The sequence below is a fragment of the Vipera berus genome, assembly GCF_964194415.1.
Source record: "Vipera berus genome assembly, chromosome: 3".
In the NCBI taxonomy this organism is placed as follows: domain Eukaryota; kingdom Metazoa; phylum Chordata; class Lepidosauria; order Squamata; family Viperidae; genus Vipera; species Vipera berus.
In genome coordinates, this window is record NC_138204.1 from 8,787,314 (window position 1) to 8,808,333 (window position 21,020).

At 45.7% G+C, this 21,020-nt stretch overlaps 1 protein-coding gene across 1 annotated transcript in view; it reads right to left on the minus strand.

The window, feature by feature from the left end:
* The window catches only part of COL9A3 (collagen type IX alpha 3 chain), a 58,021-nt gene that overhangs the window by 29,020 nt on the left and 7,981 nt on the right, over positions 1–21,020 (minus strand). The window contains exons 6-17 of the mRNA XM_081323560.1: positions 20,374–20,409; positions 19,467–19,490; positions 18,823–18,876; positions 14,815–14,868; positions 13,414–13,452; positions 9,746–9,802; positions 9,331–9,384; positions 5,413–5,466; positions 5,248–5,301; positions 3,885–3,967; positions 844–897; positions 125–178 (exon numbers count right to left, since the gene is read on the minus strand). Of these exons, the coding sequence (XP_081179686.1) occupies positions 125–178; positions 844–897; positions 3,885–3,967; positions 5,248–5,301; positions 5,413–5,466; positions 9,331–9,384; positions 9,746–9,802; positions 13,414–13,452; positions 14,815–14,868; positions 18,823–18,876; positions 19,467–19,490; positions 20,374–20,409 (617 nt within the window). The remainder of the gene's footprint in view (positions 1–124; positions 179–843; positions 898–3,884; positions 3,968–5,247; positions 5,302–5,412; positions 5,467–9,330; positions 9,385–9,745; positions 9,803–13,413; positions 13,453–14,814; positions 14,869–18,822; positions 18,877–19,466; positions 19,491–20,373; positions 20,410–21,020) is intronic.

Here is a 21,020-nt window from a genome sequence, read left to right on the forward strand (position 1 = left end):
AGTGGGGCACAGCATCATTTTTATTCTCTTAATCTAGATACAGGTTCTGTGTGTTGTGTAAACTCAACCCGCCTGTTGTTTGAATCCTACAGCTAGCAAGGAACTTGGCATAAAAATGGCTTACAGGTTCTCCTCGAGGCCCAGCACTCCCAGGAGCTCCATTTGGACCCGGTGGCCCCTAGAAAAAGGAAACAAGAGAATTTTCTAGAAAACATCCATCACAACCAAGGAAGACCTATCAAGTCCTTTAGCTGGCAGGGGATACAGATAGTCCTCGACTTAACAACCGCAATTGAGCCCAAAATTTCTCTTGCTAAGCAAGACAGCTGCCAAATGAATTTGCCCCATTTTATGACCTTTCTTGCCACAGTTGTTAAGTGAATCATTTCAGTTAATGGCTTCCCCGTTGACTTTGCTTATCGGAAGGTCGCAAAAGGGGATCACGTGACTTTGAGAGACAGCAACCGTCATAAATTGAATCAGTTGCCAAGCGTCTGAATTTTGATCACGTGATCATGGGGATGTTATGGCGGTCGTTAAGTATGAAAAATGGACATGTCACTTTTTCCGGTGCTGTTGTAACTTTGAATGGTCATTACACAAATGGTTGTAAGTCGGGGGGACTATCTTTAGTGTAAGATAAATTGATTTGCATTATATCTTTTCTTTTTCTTGTCTTGCACTGCTAATTTCTGGGAGTACTTCATTTTTTGCCTTCTGCATAGCACTGCTTATCTCTAAAGCCAGTAGAGGTTAGGTGCTGGTTAGGCACACAGCTCAGACCGCTTTAAACAACAACAACAACAACATACATACGGAAAGTAGGAATTTCATTATACTTACCACATCCCCTTTCGGCCCTCGAAAACCTTGATGGCCCCTATCACCACGGGGCCCCTGAAATGGTTAAACAGAATCCATTACACATCAGTACTCCCTCTAGTACTGGCCAAGCTCTGATTTACGCGGAAGTAAACGCTGGTTGAAAAACTAACATATGTATGTAAGGAAAAAAAACTAATAAAATCTCTATTAATAATAATAAAAAAACAATATTGTACTCTTAGAGGGCTGAATCTTAATTGGTGTCCCCCCCCCACTCAAAGCAATGTAGATGGAGAAAAAGTGGGCTCTTTCCATCTTAGTATTTGGAGGAGGTTTCAAGAGAAGAGAATATCTGAACTATGTAGCTTGTGGTGCTCTCTGAGCTTGGCTGTTTTCTTGCAGACATTTCATTACCAGACTAGGTAACACCATCAGTGAGAATAAGTGTGGGTTTGTTCCCTGTCTATATATAGTGGATTGCCTTGCCAGTATTGATGGGGATATCTATGGAGATTCTCAATCAACCAGGCCATTATTGTCCCAAAGGTGACTTTTGAAAGGCAATTTGGTCTTTCTTGGTTCACCCCCCCTTTGCTTCTCATCTAAGAAACTTCTTGAAACTAAGAAATAAAATAAGCGAAAGGATGAGAAGCAAAATGTTTCCAAGGAAAAAGATCAAGGAAGTCCAGTCGCTTTTTGAAAAGCATCTTTGGGATATTGGTGGGGATGTGGTTTTTCTCTTTAGGGCAGAGGTCTTCAAACTTGGCCCTTTTGTGACTTGTGGACTTCAACTCCCAGAATTCCTCAGCCAGGCATGCTGGCTGAGGAGTTCTGGGAGTTGAAGTCCACAAGTCATAAAAGTTTGAAGAACTCTGCTTTGGGGGGGATTGTTTTCTGCTTTATTGTCTGGTGCTAGTCCCTGCTTATCTGGGTGCAGGTTAAAGGTAAGGTAAAGGTTCCCCCGCACATGCGTGCTAGTCGTTTCCGACTCTAGGGGCCGGTGCTCATCTCCGTTTCAAAGCCGAAGAGCCAGCGCTTGTCCGAGGACGTCTCCATGGTCATGTGGCTGGCATGACTAGACGCCAAAGGTGCGGAACGTTGTTACCTTCCCACCATAGTGGTCCCTATTTTTCTACTTGCATTTTTCCGTGCTTTCGAACTGCTAGGTTGGCAGAAGCTGGGACGAGTAACAGGCGCTCACTCTGTTATGCGGCACTCGGGATTCAACCCGCCAAACTGCCGACCTTCTGATCGACAAGCTCAGCGTCCTAACCCACTGAGCCACTGTGTCCCTCGGGTGCAGATTACCGGTGTGGGAATGTTCGGGTCTTTTCTTTAGCTTCTGTTGGTTTTTATTGTCTCTTTTGAATAGTGTGTAAATGTGCTTTATGTATCTGTTGATGGCCGATTCGTCAAGCTTTATGACTTGTCAACAATCAGGCAGAAAACAATATCCCAAGCAAGGAACTATCAATGGGACAGAATCGTTTATATGCATTGCAAACCCAGTCTATATTTTGATCACCTTCAGGATCACAGGAAAAATTGGGAATGCTGATGCTTTTGCAAAAATTCATCTCCTTGACCAACCTCAAGACTTTTCAGCTTTACAGAGACCTATGATAGAAAACCTCACTATTGTTGATTAGCAGGTGCTTAGGGTCACCCCCAAAAGCCACATCCTAACACAAAGGTTGCATTCACAACCATAGTGCACTAATACATGCTGTCGGTTGTTAGCCAGTAACTGAAGCAGGTAGTCCTCAACTTATGACCACAGGAATGGAACTTCTGTTGTTCAGTGAGGTGGCCGTTAAGTACGTTGTGTCCCAATTTTACTACACGTTTGCTGTAGTTGTTAAGTGAATCATGCAGTTGTTAAGCAAATCCTGCTTTTCCCATTAACTCGTTGGAAGCCAGCTGGGAAGGCCACAAATGGAGGTCACGTGACTTTGGGACACTGCAACTGTTGAAAATACCTGCCTATTTCCAAGGGCCAAAATTTTGATCATGCGACTGCTGGGACACTGCAATGGGCATAAGGGTGAGGACTAGTCATAAGTTGCTTTTTTCAGTCCTGTCGTAATTTTGAACGGTTGCTAAACGAATGGTTGTAAGTCAAAAAACGCCTGTGCACTGATCCAAAGGATTTGCAAAAACATGATCATAGATAAATTTCAGACAGTTAATTGTCCAGAAAAAGGGCAACATTTAAATTTTTGCAAGGAAGCAAGGAAGGAAAGCTGAGCATTGATCTCACTGGCCTTTTCTGGTCTACGGTAGTTTCCAGGAATCATTTTAACTGGTAGCACTGGAGCTCAATTTGGTGCTTGCTGAGTGACAGTCTTGTGCTCTCTTATAACAGAATAACAGAGTTGGAAGGGACCTTGGAGGTCTTCTAGTCCAACCCCCTGCTCAAGCAGGAAACCCTAGGCCAGGGGTCAGCAACCTGAAACAGCAAAAGAGCCACTCGGAACCGGTTCGCTCACAAAAGGAAAAACTGGGAGCCGCAAAAAATGTGTGCGCATGCGCGTATATGCGCGCATGCGCACAACAGGGTTTGACTGAAGAGTGGGAGCCAAGGCGAGATATGCACCTACCCTGCATATTTGAATTGATTGGTTGAACTTTTTTAGTCCCACTTTTTTTTTTTTGGACTACACATAGCAGAAGACTAGGAGCCGCAGGAGACGGCTGAAAGAGCCGCATGCGGTTCCGGAGCCGCGGGTTGCAGACCTGTGCCCTATACCATCGCAGACAAACGGTTCTCCAATTAAAAACCTCCAGTTTTGGAGACCCACAACTTCTGGAGGCAAGTCGTTCCACTGATTAATTGTCCTCACTGTCAGAAAATTCCTCCTTAGTTCTAGGTTGCTTCTCTCCTTGATTAGTTTCCATCCGTTGCTTCTTGTCCTGCCTTCAGGTGCTTTGGAGACTAGCTTGACTCCCTCTTCTTTGGGGCAGCCCCTCAGATATTGGAATACTGCTCTCATGTCATGTCTTGGATATAATGTGGGCTAATATGGGGGGGGGGAATGCAATATAAAAAGAAAACCTACCGCTTTCCCTGGAGGCCCTGGCATTCCAGGTTGTCCTCTAAATCCAATGTCCCCCTGAAATAAAAAAGACAGGATGATAAAATCTTTGCCCGACAGGGGAAAAAAAACACCTTAATATATTAACAGAAAGGGCCACAGAGATATTTCATGTCCTTCCTGTAAAACAGGGGTCTTCTGGGAGTTGAAGTCCACAAGTCATAAAAGGGCCGAGTTTGAAGACTCCTGCTGTAAAAGAAGCCATTACTACTACTACTGTTGTTGTTGTTGTTGTTGTTATTGATCATTGCACGGTCAGCCAAATGTTTAGACTGGGTTTGGCATTTTTGTCCATCTACTGAGTCCTTTCCAAGAACCTGGGACAGATGTGGATGTCTGATGGTCTTATAGATATCGTTGCAGGATGGAAGCTGTTCCTAGTAAAGGTGCCTTTTGCAATTGACTGATGGTGAATTTGTCAATGCCAATGGTGTTCAAGTGGTGCTCCAGTTGTTTTGGGAGTGCATCCAAATTACTATTGGTACTACCCTTGCTTGCCTTTGTCACAGTCATTCTATTTCGATTCATAGGTTTTTGCATTTTGTAATCTTCTCCAATTTTTTCTCTTCTATTCTGCTGTTTCCAGGCACTGTCACGCCCGCTACCCAGACAACTGTTAAGTCCAGGGTGTTATGTGGCAGAGCACTACTTCTTCTTCTTCTTCTTCTTCTTCTTCTTCTTCTTCTTCTTCTTCTTCTCCTTCTTCTTCTTCTTCTTCTTCTTCTTCTTCTTCTTCTTCTTCTTCTTCTTCTTCTTCTTCTTCTTCTTCTTCTTCTTCTTCTTCTTCTTCTTCTTCTTCTTCTTCTTCTTCTTCTTCTTCTTCTCCTTCTCCTTCTCCTTCTCCTTCTCCTTCTTCTCCTCCTCCTCCTTTCTCCTCCTCCTCCTCCGCCTTCCCTTCCCTTCCCCTCCTTCTCCTTCTCTTTCCTCTTCCTCTCCTTCTCCTCCTCCTCCTCCTCCTCCTCCTCCTCCACCTCCTCGTCCTCCTCCTCCTCCCTTCTACTCCTCCTCCCCCTCCCCCTTCCCCTCCTTCTCCTTCTCCTTCCTCTCCTTCTCCTTCTCCTCCTCCTCCTTCTCCTTCCTCTTCTTCTTCTTCTCCTTCTCCTCCTCCTCCTCCTCCTCCTCCTCCTCCTCCTCCTCCTCCTCCTCCTCCTCCTCCTCCTCCTCCTCCTCCTGATAATGCCAATGGAAGGGCACTAGACACAGGGATAGATAGGTTAGTAGCCAAGTTGAGGTCCGAACTTGAAAACTTTCCTTTTTCTGTCCCGTTAACCAGATGTCTCTTGCAAGCAACTTTGGCTAAGAAAATTAAGGAGGGTCTCCAACTCACCCTGTCGCCAAGAAGACCGATTGGCCCAACTCCTCCGGTTAATCCTCGGGGGCCCTGGAAATGAGGCAAAGCATGGCTGGCTTATTAATTTATCAGATTTTTATCCCACCTTTCTTACTTTATAGGTAATATACATATTTATAAAAAATATTCATCTTGTTCTACCTGCAGGCCAATATTTCCAGGAGGTCCTGCTGGGCCTGGCGGTCCTCTCGAACCCTGAAAAAAAAATAAATAAGAAAAAGAGTTAAGATGAGAGTCAGTCAAAAGTCCTCGAAAAAGAAATTGCCTCCAGAAGTTGTGGGCGCTCTATCACTGGAGGCTTTCAAGAAGAGATTGGACAGCCGCTTGTCAGAAATGGTATAGGGTCTCCTGCTTGAGCAGGGGGTTGGACTAGATGACCTCCAAGGTCCCTTGAGACTCTGGTATTCTTTTAGTTTGAAAATGCAGATCGGCTGCCCAATGCTAATTCACAATTTAAGAAGCCTTTGAGACCACGATCGGAATATTTTGTTCAGTGCAGTGTCCTTCTGCAGAGGTGGGGTGTACGCATACCTCGAAAGCTGTATGCTACTGCTGTGATACAAACTTTCCGCATGTGCATCACACACGTACCAAAAGGGCACAATATGGTGCCACTGCAGGATCTGCCTCCTTTCTGTGTAGCTTGCAAATGAGCCAAAGTGGTGGCTTGACCTATGACCCCCAAATTCCCATTGCTGAGCAATTTTAACAATTGTTAAATTAATTTTTGCCTCATTTACGACCTTCCTTGCCACAGTTGTTAAGTGAATCACTGCAGTTGTCAAGTTGGTCATTTGGTTGCTAAGTGAATCTGGCTTCCCCATGGACTTTGCTTGTCAGAAGGTCACAGAAGGGGAATCACCCGACCCCCTGGGACCCGGCCACGGTCATAAGCATGAAGCAGTTGCCAAGCAGCGTAATTTTGATCATGTGACCACAGGAATGCTGCAATGGTCATGTGTGTGAAAAATCGTCCTAAGTCATTTTTTTCCCCAGGGCCGTTGTAACTTTGAACAGTCACTAAATGAATGGTTGTAAGATGGGAACTACGTGTATTGCAAGGACAGGATGATGCTTTCACTCTAGTGACAAAAGGCCGAGGCCCTGTGGATGCCTCTGAACACAGCCCAGGTTTGCTCCAGAATTCTGTGCTGTTCAAAAAAGCCCAAAGTGGGGCTGTATGAAGAAAGGTAAATTTGATATAAGAAAATATTTGTAATTGAGGGCTGAACTGTGGGGTCTTGGGTTCTCTCTGAGCTTGATGGTTTCCTTTCAGGCATTTCATTGCCGAACTACACAACCTAACACTGATATATCACTCCTGATAGTTGGGGTAATGAAACATCTGCAAGGCAATGTCTATGGAGATTCCCAGTTATCCAGGTCACGGTTGTCCCAAAGGTGCTTTTTCCCCAGGAGGCAACTGGACTTTCTTGTTTTTCTTTGAAGATGTTTCGCTTCTCAACTAAGAAGTTTCTTCAGCTCTGACTGGATGGTGGGGAACGGAAGGATTTATACTCCTTGCAGACAGCTGGTCATTTGCATTCTTTTAGAGAGTCGTTGAGGCCACTCGGAGGTTTACCTGTGACCTCAGGATCACCTGGGTAGTATAAATGGGTGTGGAGCCTTCTTGGAACCGCTGAAAGGACTGTGTTGTAGACTGGAGACAGACGATGTTGCATCTCCACCCCCACCCCAACCCCATTGAGAGGGGGCTGTTCAATTTTGAGATAGATGGCCTCTATGACCCCTCTTTCAAACCAAAGTTTTGAAAGTTGCTCCTTGAAAAAGCACCTTTGGGACATCTGCAAGAAAACCATTAAGCTCAGAGAGCATTAAGGACCTCCATTCCACAAACCTCACTCCCTACTAACCCTGATGATGTTACCTACTTGGGTAATGAAATGTCTGCAAGAATACCACCAAGCTCAGAGAACACCAAGGGCTCCACAGAGGTGAACCTAATTGTTCAAAATAGCATTATTACAGGTACTCCTTGGCTTATAACCATATTGCAGACATGTCAAACACAAGGCCCGGGGGCCGGATCCGGCCCGCGAAGTGGTTTCATGCGGCCCATGAAGCCATCCTGGAAACAGTGAGGGAACGGCCCCCACTGCCTTGGCCCTGGCCCAGAGACCCTCCTTCTGCCACAGACCCTCAGATCTGTCCCACTCCTGCCCAGGCCCCCATAGGCACCCTTGATGCGAAAGATGTAGAGCTGGCCACGCCCACCCAGTAGGCCACACGCACTCTAGCCACGCCCACCCTGTAGGCCACACCCACCCTGGCCATACCCACCCGCCCTTCTGAGGGCAACCGCAATGCTGATGCGGCCCTCAATGAAATTGAGTTTGACACCCCTGCCATATTGCAACCTGCACATTACAGTTGTACACCCCAATGATTGTAAAACGGGTCAATCGTATTGCCCACCTGATTTGATGACATTTTCTGCAGTGACTATTAAGCAAATGTGGCGGTTGTTGAACGAACACCACAGTCATTAAATGAACCACTGATTTGTTATGAGGCTTTGCCGAAAACTGGAAGTGCTCAGTTTTGGCAAAATTGGCATCATTTGAGCATACGATGCTGCAAATGCCTATGAATGTGACTCTGTTGCCAAAGGTCTGTATTTTGGAGGGGACCCGACCATCAAGAACTTTGGATCCAGATCGCAAGTCCCCTTTTTTCAAGTCGGTTGTAACTTCAAACAGCCTCTAAATGACCAATCATAAATTACGAAGCAACTTTATGGAAGGCTGAATTGTCACCTTTGGCTTGTTTTCTGCCATTCAGAGTTTGCATTGCAGTGGGGGAAAAAAAACCAAAACAGAGTAACAGAGTTGAAAGGGACCTTGGAGGTCTTCTAGTCCAACCCCCGGCACAAGCAGGAAAACCTATACCAGTGATGGCAATGTCATGGTTCCAATAAATGAGACAGTTCAAACACAACGCAGGCATTGTTTATCTAAAAAGTCTTAATAATGAAACGAAACATCGGCACTCATGGAGGGATGCCAGAATCTGAATCTGACAGGCAAACCTTTTAGAGACTGAGTGCCAAAAAACCGGCCCCTCCACACACACACCCCGCCCCCCACCTTTGCTCCACCCCCCCACAGGGGCCCCCCACCTCTACGGCCTGCCGCAGATCACCCAAGCGGCCCACCAGCGCTATGGCAGCCACGCCTTCCACCTGCGCCCTGCAGCATCAACTGCACGTGACAGGGCACGAGGGCAGAGTCAACTTCGTGTTGTCCTTGGCTGCACTGCTCCGTGCGGGCCATGCTCGGGGGCGACTCTCCTCCGCGGGGGGCTGTTGGTGAGGAGGGGGCCATGGGGGAGGCAGGGATGGGGCGATGGTGCACGTGCCCACAGAGAGGCCTATGAGTGCCGCCTCTGGTACGCGTGCCATAGGTTCGCCACCATTGCCCTATACCAGTGATGGCGAACCTTTTAGAGACCAAGTACCCAAATTGCAACCCAAAACCCACTTATGTATCGTCGGGTGCTGGGTGGGTGTGGCCCATTGGGTGGGTGTGGCCCATTGGTTGGGCATGGACCATTGGGTGGACGTGGCTGCGGTGGTAACGGCCGACTGGGTGGGACTAAAAAGTTCAATCAATCAATTCCAACTTTGCGAGATCTTTTTTTTCCCCGCGAGAAGTTGAAATTGATTGATTGAAACTTTTTTTTTTGCACACGGCAGCAGAGGCCTAAAGCGAAAAGGTTTTATAAAACCCAGCTGAAGGCCTAGGACTGGGGCGATGGAGTGCGTGCCCACAGAGAGGGCTCTGTATGCCACCTGTGGCACGTGTGCCATAGGTTCGCCACCACGGCCCTATACAATTGCAGACAAATGAAAAAAACAAACATCTAAATCTCTTGCAACTTTATAAGACATCTTAGTTTTTGCTCTGAACTGTTTTTAGGGACAGAAGCAGTTATCCCATGTTCATGCGCCACATTTTTTTGGTGAGGCCAGATGTAGGTAGCACCGTTCACAGACCTCTCCTTTGGAAACAAAAGCTACGAGGCAGTGAAAATCATTACCTTTTCTCCATCTTTGCCGGCTTCTCCAAGTTCTCCTTTCTCACCGGTGTGCCCCTAAAATTGAAAAGCAAAAGGAATCAGAATCCCATTTCTGAAGCTTGGAAACTGTTAAGAAAACCTAAAATAAAAAATAAAAAAGGTTATTATTATATCTAGAGAATCTTCCTTTCTATTTCAGATGTGAACGTTCAGAACTAGCGAACTGACAAGGCAGAAAATGCCATCAGCCTTTATGCCTATTGTAAATGATTTAGGCCTGCATTACAGGTAGGCCTCGGCTTACGACCACAACTGGGGGCCACAATTTCTGTGGCTAAGCTAGGCAGTTGTTGAACCGCTAACATCTGATAAAGATTTCCCAGACAAGGGAATATATTTCAGATAATCCTCACTTCAATCAGAAAGTATTCTGTACCTTGAATCCGGGTATTCCCGGCGGTCCTGGAAGGCCCGGAGGACAGAGCGATGAACACTGTATTTGAAACAAACCAAAAATTAATATCATGGTTATAAAACAATCCACAAGATATTACACATTCTATCAGTAGGTAGTTCTCACTTACTGACCTCAGCTGGGACTAGCAGATCCATTACTAAGCAACACGGTTGTTAAGTGAAATATCACTTGACCGTTGCTGACTTATTTCTGGCTGCAGCCATTAAGTGAATCGTAGTAACTGTGAGAGGGATCTCGGAGTCCTAGTGGACAATCCCTTCAATATGAGCCAGCCGTGTGCTGCAGCTGCCAAAAAAGCCAACACAGTGCTAGGCTGCATTGACAGAGGGATAGAATCAAGATCACGTGAAGTACTAATACCACTTTACAATGCCTTGGTAAGGCCAGACCTGGAATACGGCATCCAGTTTTGGTCACCACGATGTAAAAAAGATGTTGAGACTCTAGAACACGGGTCGGCAACCCGCGGCTCCGGAGCCGCATGCGGCTCTTTGAGCCGTCTCCTGCGGCTCCCAGCCGCCCGGTGTGCGCGCACCTCTTCGAACGGGCAGTGGTGCATGCGCACCTCTCCAAATGGAGAGTGGCACCGCCCGTTTGGAGAGGTGCGCGCGCACCTCCCCGAATGGGCGGAGCTGCGTGCGCACCTCCCCAAACCTTTGGAGAGGTGCGCGCGTACCTCCGCGCGAACGGGCCGCAGCGTCGCTCTTTGAGGACGCTGCCGCGGCCCGTCTGCAAAGCTGCCGAAAGCGGCAGCTTTGCAGACGGGCCGTCGCCGTCGGGCAACCGGGAACCGGTTCCATCTCACTTTTAAAAAAAATGGCAACCGTGTGCGTCCGCGCATGCGCAAAAAACCGGCTCCCAGTTTTTTTAATTTGTGATGGAACCAGTTCCCGGTGGCTCTTTTCCTTTTTTAGGTTGCCGACCCCTGCTCTAGAAAGAGTACAGAGAAGAGCAACAAAGATGATTGGGGGACTGGAGGCTAAAACATATAGGGAACGGTTGCTGGAATTGGGTATGTTTAGTTTAATGAAGAGAAGGATGAGGGGGGACATGATAGCAGCCTTCCAGTATCTCAGGGGCTGCCCCAAAGAAGAGGGAGTCAAGCTATTCTCCAAAGCACCTGAAAGCAGGACAAGAAGCAAAGGAAGGAAACTAATCAAGGAGAGAAGCAACCTAGAACTAAGGAGAAACTTCCTGACAGTTAGAACAATTAACCAGTGGAACAACCTGCCTCCAGAAGTGGTGAATGCTCCAACACTGGAAGTTTTTAAGAAGAGACTGGACAGCCATTTGTCTGAAATGGTATAAGGTTTCCTGCCTGAGCAGGGGGTTGGACTAGATGACGTCCAAGGTCCCTTCCAACTTTACTATTATGATTATGATTAAGTTTAAGGATCAGCTATAAATCTCCTTTTCCAACATTCTGGTGATTTCAAACCATCACGGTCGGTAAGTGAGGACTACCTGTAATAATTCAGTCACAAGGCAATCAAGATAATTGGATTACTGTAGATTTCATTTAGTTTTATTCCTGCTGGATTAAGAGTTTTAGGATTTCCAGTGAGCCAAGTTGCAACCTGCAGGGCTTTAAAATGAGATGCATTTATATTTCCTTACTGAATTTTTCCTCGCAATGCTCCTTTCCAAAACATTAGCGTTTGTACTAGTAATGCCATATTTTAATTTAAGGCAGAAAAGAAAGAAGAGAATCACTGCTGTTTTCTACCCAACTTCTGTAATATTTTTTTTTACAGTAAGAAAAAAGTAAGGTAGAAGGAAATGATCCCCTTTCTCCTTGAGTACCAATTAGGAAGCTGAAGAGGTTGTCAAAACAACAGATGTGAAGTCTTTGAATGCTGTTTGCTACCTCCCATTAGTGTCATGTTTATTTAATCATGAAGAATCAAAACGTTTTTGCTTAAGATATAAAGCACAGCCTTCCTCTGCCTGTGGAAAGTTATTATCATTCATGGGAAAAATATAGCAAAACATTTGACCTTTTTTTAAAAAATCTCCAAGGTGAAATGAAAAGGGGAGGGAGGAAGAAAAAAAAAAAGCTGAAGCAGGACAAAAAGGGAGGGAAAGAGGAAAGAAGGAAGGAAGGAAAGAAGGAAGGAAGGAAGACAAAAGGAAGGAAGGGAGGAAAGAAGGAAGGAGAAGAGGAAGGAAGGAAGGAAGGAAGGAAGGAAGGAAGGAAGGAAGGAAGGAAGGAAGGAAGGAAGGAAGGAAATAGGAGAATGGATTGTGATATTATTAAAGCAGAAGCAGGACCAAAAGGGAGGGAAGGTGGAAAGAAGGAATAAGAAGAGGAACAGAAAAAATGAATGAATAAATGAAGGAAGGAAGGAAGACAAAAGGAAGGGAGGGAGGAAAGAAGGAAGGAGAAGAGGAAGGAAGGAAGGAAATAGGAGAATGGATTGTCATATTATTAAAGCAGAAGCAGGACAAAGAGGAAGGTGGAAAGAAGGAATAAGAAGAGGAACAGAAAAAAGGAATGAATGAGTAAATGAAGGAAGGAAGGAAGACAAAAGGAAGGGAGGGAGGGAGGAAGGAGTGAGAAGAGAAAGGGAGAAAAGGAGGAAGGAAGGAAGACAAAAGGAAGGGAGGGAGGAAAGAAGGAGTGGGAAGAGAAAGGGAGAAAAGGAGGCACGCTGGCTGAGGCATTCTGGGAGTTGAAGTCCACAAGTCATAAAAAGGGCCGAGTTTGAAGACCCCCTGCCTTAATCACTCCACCAAACTGGCTCTCCCAGTTATCTTCCAAATAGCCCAGATAAAGGCAGTGGAAAATCCTTGTATCAGTTGGATGGTTATGCCAATTAATTTCTATGAAGTTCAAATTTCATTTGAGCCAATCTGATCTGATCCGATGCGATGCGATGCGATCCGATCCAATCCAATCCAATCCAATCCAATCCAATCCAATCCAATCCAATCCAATCCAATCCAATCCAGACTCAAAAAACATTTTATAAGCAAACACTGAAGGTGAAATAACATCATCAGTGATCATGTTGTTGTTGTTGATGATGATGATGCGCTGATAATCTTACCTAATTTGGTAAAGAAATGTCTGCAAGAAAACTACCAAGCTCAAAGACCACCAAGGACCAATATAGTTCACCCTGAGATCCAGATAGGCACTTCTATTGATAGGATACAATTTTGCACCTTTGAATAAGGACATTCATTTCAAGAGACCTTGCCTAATGTCTAAATTAGTGTTTCTCAGCCTTGGCAACTTCAAGATGCGTGGACTTCAACTCCTAGAATTCCTCAGTCAGCCATAACTGGCTGAAGAATTCTGGGAGTTGAAGTCCACACGTCTTCAAGGTGCCAAGGTTGAGAAACCCCGGTGTCAATAAATAAATAACCTTGACGTTTGCATACGCCACTCAATGAGATCTCACACAGAAAGCTGAAAAGTGATAGGCTGAGGACAGGCTGAGGAGAAATTTTTAATTGGGGTTTTAAGTATACAGGGTCAATTTAATATTTTTTAATTTGGTTTTTTTTTAACTTTTGTATGGTGGATTTTTTAATTTCCTGTAAACCGCCCTGAGTCCTCAGGGAATAGGGCGGTATATAAATGTAACTAAATAAATAAATAAAAGTGGAAGAATGAGCACCTGAAGATCTCTAGTATGGTCAAACGCTCCGGGGAGACCCTGCAACAGAGAGAATGCAACATGTTACGTATGGAGCATAGCTGACAGAGGCCCAGCATTGTTAAAGCACATGTCGTATGCTTAACCCAAGTCAAAGGAAAAAAACAACTAACAGAAGCCTTGTCACAATACTACCCTTGGTTAAATCACTTATCTTTCTTTTTGACCAGGTTGCATAAACCCAACCATCCTGCTTAGCCAATGGTTTGATATACAGGAAGTCCTTGACTCACCATCACAACTCAACCCCAAATTTCTCTCGCTAAGTGAGACATTAGTCAAGTGAGTTTTGCCCCATTTTGTGACCTTTCTTGCCACAGTCATTAAGTGAATCACTGCAGTGGTTAAGCTGGTCACAGGGTTGCTATAAATGAATCTGGCTTCCCTGTTGACGTTGTCGCCAAAGGGGATCATGTGACCCTGGGACACAGCAACGGTCACAAAGGTGAGTCAGCTGCCAAGCATCCGAATTTTGATCACGTGCCCATGGGGATGCTGCAGCAGTGTGAAAAACGGTCATAAGTCACTTTTTTCAGTGCCATTGTAATTCCAAACGGTCACGAAGTGAACTGTTGTAGGTCAAGGACTATTTGTACAGCGTTGTCGAGAATGCAAAAAAAGAAAAAAAGAAAAGAAAAGCTAATTCAGTAACCAGCTTGTATGTCTATTGCAGGGGTAGGCAACCTTGGCTCTTTCATGACTCGTGGACTTCAACTCCCAGAATTCCTGAGTCAGCTGACTCAGGAATTCTGGGAGTTGAAGTCCACGAATCATAAGAGCCAAGGTTGCCTACAGTACCTCACTCTATTGCAAGAATGCAGCTACAGAGAATAAGTATGCACAAATCAAAATAGCAGCCCACCCTCCGTTCTGATATGGCCCCTCCCTCCCTCCCTCTACCATCTAGAACGTGGTTCTCAACCTTTTTTTCACCACAGATCCCCCCCTTTAAATACCTTTTGTGGCCACGGACTGTGGCCACGGACCCCCAAAGACTTAGATTTAAATCATAACATTTCTTCAAGCCTTTTGCGGACCCATTGTGATGAGATCGTGGCCCTCCGGGGGTCCACAGGTTGAGAACCACTGGTCTAGACCATGGTTTGTAATGAGAAGGCAGGCCAGGCTCCTTGACACATCTGAAGCCATCAACAACGTTTCATTCACCAGTGTGTTAGCGTTAACTGAGCAGCAGTGATGTGTCCTGAAGTACATTGTGGCTTTTGATTAAGGATTAGTGTCTTATTCCTGGGAGGAAATTCTTCTGTTTAAGACCTGATATCGTAAGAAAGAGGCCTATATTCTGGGCAGCTGTACTAGCAACTTTCAGCAATGCTGGATCTAAAACAAATCTTAACTTACCGGTGGTCCCGGAGGTCCTGGTGATCCAGGAAACCCTGGAAGTCCAGATGGTCCCTAAATAGAAGTAGACACTTTCAACTTACTGTATATTCAATAATTTATGAAAAGCATCTTTACCTAGTTTACTGGCTGACAGAATGGGATCTGTGTTTATTTATATTTTACTTATTATATCTGAGCAAATGTGACTTTCAGGAGTTCCCATATGGATTAGCACAGGTAGGACCATAATTGGAACTGGGGAAAAAAATCATTGTTAAGTGGTCTGGTTGTTAAGTGAGGTATTATATGGCTAGATCCGATTTTGCGACCTTTTCAGCCATGGTCATAAGTGAGACATCCCATGATCATGATTTGTGACCTTCCATGCCAGCTTTTAGCTTGTTAGAAGTCAACTGGAAAGGCACAAATAGCAATCATGTGATCTCGGGACACTGCACCTATTGTAAATACATATATATATATATATATATATATATATATATATATATATATATATATATATATATATATATATATATATATATATATATATATATATATATATAATATTTATTAAACTTATATACCGCCCTTCTCCCGTAGGACCCAGGGCGGTTCACAAGGCAATTAAAACAACTTTACAATACAAAAATTAATAGCAATTAAAATAGATTAAATTTTCCTTGATTAAAATCTAAAAACCCTATATCTCTGATTAAAAACCCAATTACAATAAGTTAAAAAAATTAAAAAATCCTCAGTCCTGGCCGGAAAGCTCAAAGAGCCAGGTCTTCAGGTCCCGGCGGAAATCAGGGGCAGTCCTAAGCTCTACGGGTAACTGGTTCCAGAGGGCAGGCGCGCCCACTGAGAAGGCCCTCCCCCTGGGTGTTGCCCGCCGGCAATCCTTTGCCGGCGGCACCCTGAGAAGGCCCTCCCTGTGGGAGCGCACAGGACAAAGGGAACTTGATGCCGGCAGCAGGTGTTCCCTCAGATATCCCGGACCCAAGCCATTTAGGGCTTTATAGGTCATCACCAGCACCTTGAATCTCACCCGGAGGGCAACCGGAAGCCAATGCAGCTCACGGAGTAGAGGTGTTATATGGGAGTATCGGGAGGCCCCCATCACAACTCACGCGGCTGCATTCTGCACCAGTTGAAGCCTATGAGTGGTCCTCAAGGGCAGCCCCATGTAGAGAGCATTGCAGTAGTCTAACCGGGAGGTCACGAGCGCATGAGTGACCGTGCGCAAGGCATCTCGGTCCAGATAGGGCCGCAACTGGTGCACCAGGCGAACCTGGGCAAAAGCCCCCCTGGTCACGGCTCCTATATGATCTTCAAGGCTGAGCCGCGAATCCAGGAGGACACCCAAGGTGCGAGCCCTATCAACGGGGGGTAACACCTCACCCCCCATCATTAAAGATGGAATAGAACAGTTCACTCGAGATGCCTGTACGCACAGCCACTCAGTCTTGGCAGGATTGAGTCTGAGCCTGTTTCTCCCCATCCAAACCCGAACCGCCTCCAGGCAACGGAACATCACGTCGAGGGCATCACTGAGTTGGTTTGGGCTGGAAAGAAAAAGTTGGGTATCATCGGCATACTGATGATACCCCACCCCAAAACCACGAATGATCTCACCCAGCGGCTTCATATAGATATTGAACAGGAGGGGAGAGAGGACCGACCCCTGAGGAACTCCACAAACGAGAGACCTCGGGGCGGACCTCTGCCCTCCCGTCAACACCGACTGCGAACGGCCCAAGAGGTAGGAGGAGAACCACTGCAAAACAGTGCCCCCCCACTCCCAACCCCCTGAGACGTCGCAGCAGGATACCATGGTCGATGGTATCAAAAGCCGCTGAGAGATCTAATAGGACTAGGACAGAGGAACAACCCCTGTCCCGAGCCCGCCAGAGATCATTCATCAGTGCGACCAATGCCGTCTCTGTGCTGTACCCAGGCCTGAAACCCGATTGGTACGGGTCAAGATAATCAGTTTCCTCCAGGAACAGAGGAAGCTGATGCGCCACCACACTCTCAACAACCTTCGCTAAAAAGCGAAGATTGGAGACTGGACGATAGTTATTCAAAATAGCTGGATCCAGGGCAGGCTTCTTGAGAAGGGGTCTCACCACCGCTTCCTTCAAGGCGGCGGGAAAGACACCCTCGCTCAATATGCCAATTGCCAAATGCCTGAATCACAATCACATGACCATGGGGACGCGGCAATGGTCATTAAGTACTGGGTTTGTTGCTTAATGACGAAGACGTGGCGAGTGAGTTCAGATCATTGTTTATTGCTTGCAGGATCTGAACTGAGGAACAGGGCTGCGAATGCAGCAATTTATACCCTGGCCTCTAGGTGGCGGCCAATAGGTTTAAAGCAACCTATTGCTGCCCTAGAGGCAACCAATAGCGGCGCTGGAGACGGGTTGTCTGAGGAGCTGGGAGCCATTAGCCACCTTCCCAGCTCAAGCAACCTTCCAGCAATTACCCACGTGGTGTTCCCTTAACAAAACAAGCCCAATACATTACAGTCGTAAGTGTGAGAACTAGTTGTAAGTCACTTTTTCCAAAGCCTTTGTAATGATAAACACTCACTAAATGAATGGACGTAAGTGGAGAACTACCTGTAGCAATTTCCAGAAGAGCAAATAAAAGCTGTCATCTTAGTCTAACTGTTTTAAAGGACAACATGTCAAAGTAATAATTTAACAGCTAACTAGCTTGTGTAATGTGAGGTATATGATGTAAAGATGGAAATGACTCAGCAGGGTCTATGTCCCTTTAAGAGCCAGCTGGGTATGTGTCCCTTTAAGAGCCTTTGTATAAAAAGAGAAGGCTCTGCTGCTATGTCCTCTCTTCTCTTTCCTGGTGTAACTGTTGTGTGTTGGAGCCTGCTGTATTAGCACGTGCATGTATATTGTTCCTGGTGTACGGTATTGTAGATAGTGTAATGTAAACCACCATTTAATATAGACCACTGTTTACTGTGTTTATTCCTGGGTTATCTCAGCGCGATAAGACTGTGCATACTCTGACACAACACAATCTCCAAGCCAGTTATTAAGCTATTATTATTACTTATTAAATTTATAGGCCACTCATCTTGCGGTTCAAGGCCACTCTGAAATGTCTCAGTTTTAGGCCAAAGAACCAGCTGCCAGCCTCTAATGGAGGACAACTTTTGGGAAGATCACAAGCAGTAGGATCCTTGGTGCTCTCTAAGCTTGGTTGTTTTCTTGCAGACATCTCATTACCAAACTACGTAACATCATCAATGCAGTGTTCCAATATCTCAGGGGCTGCCCCAAAGAAGAGGGAGTCAAGCTCTTCTCCAAAGTGTCTGAAGGCAGGAGAAGAAGCAACAGATGGAAACTAATCAAGGAGAGAAGCAACCTAGAACTAAGGAGAAACTTCCTGACAGTGGGAACAATTAACCAGTGGAACAACCAGCCTCCAGAAGCGGTGAATGCTCCAACACTGGAAGTTTTTAAGAAGAGACTGGACAGACATTTGTCTGAAATGGTGTAGGGTTTCCTGCCTGAGCAGGGCGTTGGACTAGATGACCTCCAAAGTTCCTTCCAACTTTATTTATAGAAGGAAATGGGGATTGCTGTCTGTTTATATACAAGTGGCTTGCCCTTTCTGTAACAGCCTAATAAAGGAACCACCAAGAACCACTATCACCAACAACTGCAGGTAAACAGAGAGCAAAACCCCACTGTCTTCTAGCACTGATGATGTTACCTAACTGGGTAATGAAATGTCTGCAAGAAAACAACCAACTCAGAGACCACTAAGGGCTCTGCAACCTTGAGCTACAAATATTCTCTTCTATCATAAGCAGGGCCCGAAGGACCTTAAATCTCCGTTCTGTGTTGTTCAGCTGCTCCCCAACTGGCAAAGGGGTGAGAAGAAATTGCCTCCATATGTTGCCTGATAAGAATATCCTAGATGGAAGTTTATCCCGTTATGAAATTCTGCCCTGGCTACATCAAGAACAAGAAAAAGAAGGAAACTTACCGGTGAGCCCTTCTGACCTCTTCCTCCTGGAAGACCACTGGTGCCTGAACGTCCCTGTTAAAAGAGAGATGACAAATAAATGCTACTGTTTTATTCTGGAGGGAAGTGGAGGGAACCCCAAATTTCTCTGTTCTGCCCCAAATTCTTTGTCCGGTCACTGCAGCCCTTTAAGGACAGCAGAGAATGGCTTCAGGATTCAGTTTGAAAGGCCCTAATTCAATCCAAAAGGGACGCGGTGTGGCTCAGTGGGTTAGGACGCTGAGCTTGTCGATCAGAAGGTCGGCAGTTTGGCGGGTCGAATCCCGAGGGCCGCGTAACAGAGTGAGCGCCTGTTACTCGTCCCAGCTTCTGCCAACCTAGCAGTTTGAAAGCACGTAAAAATGCAAGTAGAAAAATAGGGACCACTCCGGTGGGAAGGTAACAGCGCTCCGTGCGCCTTTGGCGTCTAGTCATGCCGGCCACATGACCACGGAGACGTCCTCGGACAAACGCTGGCTCTTCGGCTTTGAAACGGAGATGAGCACCGGCCCCTAGAGTCGGAAACGACTAGCACGCACGTGCGGGGGAACCTTTATACCTTTACCTTTAATTCAATCCAATCCACATTTATTCTTTTTTTCCTAAAAAATAAATAAATTATTTACCGGTGGCCCTGCTGGTCCTTTGCCCTGAAAACGAGAAGGAAAATGCAGGGTTAAAAGGGCACAATTCCAGAAGAGCTGGTCATTTGGAAATCCGCTCCTCCCACCCATTCTTCTTCCTTTATGGGCAGTCCTCAACTATTCACTTAGTGACCATTCAGAGTTACAAAGGCGCTGAACAAAGTGACGTACCACCATTTTTCACACTTACGACTGCTGCAGCTTCCCCATGGTCATGTGATCAAAATTTGGACACTTGGCAACTGCCTCATACTTATGACCGTCGCAGTGTCCCTGGGGTCAGGTGATCCCCTTTTGTGACCTTCTGACAGGCAAAGTCAATGGGGAAGCCCAATTCTCTTAACAACTGCGTTACTAACTTAGCAGCTGCACAGATTCACGTCACAGCTGTGGCAAGGAAGGTCTTAAAAGGGGGCAAAACTCACTTAACAACGGTCTCACTTAACAACAGAAACCTTGGGCTCAATTGTGGTCGTAAGTCGAGCACTACCTTTATGTTGAAATAGACAACTGGATGCAAACATTCCAGATTCCCAGAATATAAATATAGAGGTCTTTTGGCAAAGGGGTAGAAAAATGCAGACATGGAAAACTGAGATGGTTATGGGGCTAGTTAGGGACCTGAAAGCTCTCCCTCCCGCCTTTTTATTAACTTTTTTAACATTCCATTTTAATCATCCTTGCCTTTTTCAAATTTTATATCCTGTTTTTGTGTGTGAAAGGTTTGTTTCGTACACCGGGTCGATAAAGCCACCAAAACATCTGTTTGATTTGGAGGATGTAACTTTCTTCCTCTGCAAAGCCCAAAGTTTGTGATAAATCTTTATCAAAGCTTGCAGGACAACATCCCTTACTAAGGAGAGAAACAGACACGGATCTCCTCACTTACCGCTGGTCCAGCCGATCCTGCTGGTCCTACATTTCCCTAGGAGGGCAAAACACAAAAGTTAATATTCTCCATCTTAAAAAGACTGCTGATACAAGAATAATTCTTCAGCTCCCGGAAGAAAAGCAGGACAGATAAGACAAAAACAAAAATAAAACACACACGGAGAAATGGTTGAGGTGCATGGAAGGAGGTCTTATTTACACCAGTGAACATTATTGCCAAACTACACGACGCTGCTGCTCAGTATATGTCTTGTGTCCACATTACAACTCCACACCATATTTATCTTAAAGAGAAACTGGAAAGCACGCAAAAAGCCTCGGTTACAGAAATGCATTTTAATCGGAAAATCACTTGTAAAAACATTTACACTACGGTAGGAAAAGTATGGATTCTACAGCAATTTGGGGGATTCTCCTGGACTCACGACTCCTGCTTGAGGATTGGGTGGCCACTGAGGCTAGGAGAGCCTTTGCGCAGTTTCATACTGCACACCCGTTACGGCCTTTCCTGGATCGGAAGACCCTGCACGAAGTCATTCAGGCCCTAGTCATCTCATGGCTGGACTACTGCAATGTGCTCTTCATGGGTTTACCCTAGAACAGGGGTGTCAAACTCAATTTCATTGAGGGCCGCATCAGCATTGC